This window comes from Abrus precatorius, unplaced genomic scaffold (assembly GCF_003935025.1).
Source record: "Abrus precatorius isolate BTA unplaced genomic scaffold, Abrus_2018 Scaffold8, whole genome shotgun sequence".
In the NCBI taxonomy this organism is placed as follows: domain Eukaryota; kingdom Viridiplantae; phylum Streptophyta; class Magnoliopsida; order Fabales; family Fabaceae; genus Abrus; species Abrus precatorius.
Genome location: NW_020874428.1, coordinates 4,704,275 through 4,707,549, shown reverse-complemented (window position 1 = coordinate 4,707,549; position 3,275 = coordinate 4,704,275). Strand labels below are relative to the sequence as shown.

At 28.2% G+C, this 3,275-nt stretch overlaps 1 protein-coding gene across 1 annotated transcript; it reads right to left on the bottom strand.

The window, feature by feature from the left end:
• Positions 1–2,453: 2,453 nt before the first annotated feature.
• Positions 2,454–3,013, bottom strand: LOC113848306 (phytosulfokines-like). Its single transcript, XM_027477765.1, has 2 exons — positions 2,874–3,013; positions 2,454–2,636 (listed from the first exon to the last, which is right to left on the bottom strand). Exons 1-2 carry the CDS (start codon positions 2,979–2,981, stop codon positions 2,505–2,507), a joined length of 240 nt encoding a protein of 79 aa, XP_027333566.1. The 5' UTR covers positions 2,982–3,013; the 3' UTR covers positions 2,454–2,504.
• Positions 3,014–3,275: the final 262 nt, after the last annotated feature.

The following is a 3,275-nucleotide window of genomic DNA, read 5'->3' as shown; positions in this document are numbered from 1 at the left end:
ATTCTATATCCATAATGGTAAACAAATTGCCATTATTTTCTTAATCATGAGAACCATTGGTTGCTGTCTATGACTTTGTTTGACTCAAGCATTCTATTTAGTGCCTCTCTACCCATGTCACCAAGTTGAGTCTTATCATAGATTAGATTTATGGCATTTTAATCACGTAACACCTGTATATTAATTGCCTTTTCTTCTTTCTTTCTTTCTTTAATTTTTCCATTTTAAATGTGGACTCCATTTTGTTTAGTAAAACTGACAAGTTCTATCATTTGAGCCTTGAGAGGGACACAAGAGCTATTGAACGGAGACTTTTGAGTTGCTTTAGTATTGCCACTATCGTTTCCACGCGCACACATAAAGTATGGCTACAATCTCTCTATCATTATATAAATTATGAACTCGTTTGGTATATATAAAGTTAGAATTTTTTAAATTAAAAGCAAACATTTTTTTTGTTAAAATATGTGATTTAGATTATTTTATTCACTCATTTAATTTCAATTCTACTACCTTTAGTTATATTTATAAAAAAAACAATCACCAAAATTTTTGTTTATCCTTATTTATAATTATAATTATAATATTTGTATTAATAAGATACTTATCTTTTACCTATAAAAATGGATACATTCATTTATTTAATATATAACAAATCAAATGAATCATTTAATATTATGATATTTTTAAAATAAAGTATAAATTTATGACATATAACTAATTTTTTATTGGTCTTAATAAATTCGGTAGTTATTTTTAATTAAAAATAGAATCAGTAGTATTTAATTAATAGTTTACTCAACTTTGAACTAATTGAACAGATCAACACTATCAAACTATGTAGTCATTATATATATATAGTTTTGTTATTTTAATTTAATTGAATAGAATGTTTTTATTACAGTATCAATTATACAGTTTCAGTTACACTTTGTTTGACTTCAAGGTTTACTTTGAGTTAAAGCAAAGTACGGTGTTGATATATTCAAATTCACGTTACTACTATCGAGCCAGTAATTCACCGAAAGCAGCTTATTCACACGATTGACTACTTAGTAACAAAGTTGGTGATGTTAGAAGTGAGTCATGCATGCATGGTATTAGAGTTTGGTATATAGAACATTTGGGGTTTCATATGAAAGGGAAGCCAACTAGTGAAACACTCCTATTTACTCACAAGTTTTGAAGAAGAGGTAGATTCATTCATTCGATGTCCCATTAAAGAAGTCATTCAATGTGCCTTCCGCACCCTAGGGTTTGTATGCTCAGGCGTTTCATCTTCTGCTTTGTTGCTTTGAAGTTTCACCTATTCGTTAATTTTGGAAACTGAAAACATGGAAACTGTTCCATGGAAGATTTAATATGAGGAAGAGAAGTGTTAAAAATACTCTCTTTAACACACTTCTAGTTATTGATTCAAATTTAATAAAAACTACACAAGCATATGAAAAAAAAAATACCAAATTAAAGGTCAGACCCATATAATTTTTGTAATTTTTAATAGTGTGTTTATACCATGAACACACCTGCCATGAAAATCTGTAAAATTAAAAATAGGTCAAATGTTGATGAGTTTAGGGCACCTTTTAAATAAATTTAAAGTAGAAATATTTTACTAAAAAGTTTGATGATACATTTCTCTTGTGGTTTTTAATATAATATTAACATTAATTTTAATAAAATATTTTATGTATTATTTTTTAATTAAATATCATACTTGTTGGCACCTTAAAAAATTAAACAATTTTTTTAAAAGTAATTTAAGACATACAATAAAAAGAAATAAATAATATTTTTTTATTAAAAAGTTTATTGAGTTACATTACAAATCACGACAGTAATGCACTGATATAACATTCTAAGATAAATTTTTAATTTTAATTTCTTAATCAATACTTTATGAACGCTAGTTAACATTTATAATAAAGTTTTATTATATGTTTTGAGACATTAAAAAGCTGAATGTGCTTGATAAAAATTTTCATTAATAAATGTTGTTTAGTATTTCAAGGATATTGGTCGATAAAAAATAAATATTACTTTGAATATTAACAGTAAAAGTCATTCACTTTGCTTGGTACAAACATTGCGTTGAATGATACAGTACTTTGAAAAGTATGTCACTCCAAATTCCAAATTAAAAATTTTCCATTAAACTATATAATAAAGCCACTTCCTCGCTCTAATTCTAACTAAGCTGAACTGAAAGAACAGAGAACAAGAGGCTTCCGGAGTATGCTAAAGTTTATCAAACTCGCCTGTAATAATTAGTATAATATGAGTCTACTTAACGCATAATTTCAACCAAGGTCTCGTTAATTAGTGTCTAAACTGTATCGTTGAAGGTACTGATCAGCAGTTGTTTAAAAAAAAACCTCAAAATAAAAAAACATATATATTTCATTAATGAAACAAAAACATACACATTTATATAAACATGTATAGTATATTGATTTATTTTATCGTTATTTGGGTCCTAAACGCCTGTATGATGATGCCCTTAATCAATTTCTGGGTTTATGCTTCTGAGTGTAGATATAATCGGTATGCGCAGCTAGTGTCCTTCTCGTCAAACATTCCTCTGTCCCTTCTTCACAACTCTCATCATCTATCTCTACCTTGTTAGCTGCAACATCCTTCGATTGAAACATGGCAATTCTCAAAACCATGAACAATTATATAGAGAACAAAAAATAAATAACACCAAGTATCGCAAATCATGTTAGTCGTGAAATAAAATATTTTGACTCACGGCATGTCTTCACCAAAATAAGAACCATTTTTTTAAGAACACACAAAAGAAAATAAAATATAATCATACGGATTCACTTACTTTGGTGATTAAAATTGAGAAAGAAAAGAAAAGTAAGTACCTCATGCAATGAAGAGACACCATTGAAAACTGGGTTAGGACGGGAGGCATAGATTAAATTGAAGCTCAATAGAAGAGCAAAGGTGAAGAGAGTGGCTAGTTTGGACATGTTGAGTTCTCTATTATTTTTATCGTTTAGAATGGTTGTGATGAGTGTGGGAAGAAAGTAAGTAGACCCTTTTATATATACAAAAATGAGGGTATGATTGGGATTGAGTTTTTTTTTTTTTTTTCTCTTGTTTCTTTTTCTTTTTTCGACGATGGGGCCTTGTGAAGTGTAAACACTACAAACAATTAGTTGAAACTTCAAACTTAAAATTCTCATGTCTCAAATTTGTTGACTTTTTAAGTGCCACGATTTAGAATTTATTAGGCATTTCCACGTAAGTAGGAATTTGGATAT

Excerpts from the sequence above, each read along its gene's own strand:
- LOC113848306 (XM_027477765.1), bottom strand. The coding sequence starts at position 2,981 with ATGTCCAAACTAGCCACTCTCTTCACCTTTGCTCTTCTATTGAGCTTC. Across the intron at positions 2,637-2,873 it reads GTGTCTCTTCATTGCATGAG|GATGTTGCAGCTAACAAGGT; the intron begins GTACTTACTTTT and ends TTTCAATCGAAG.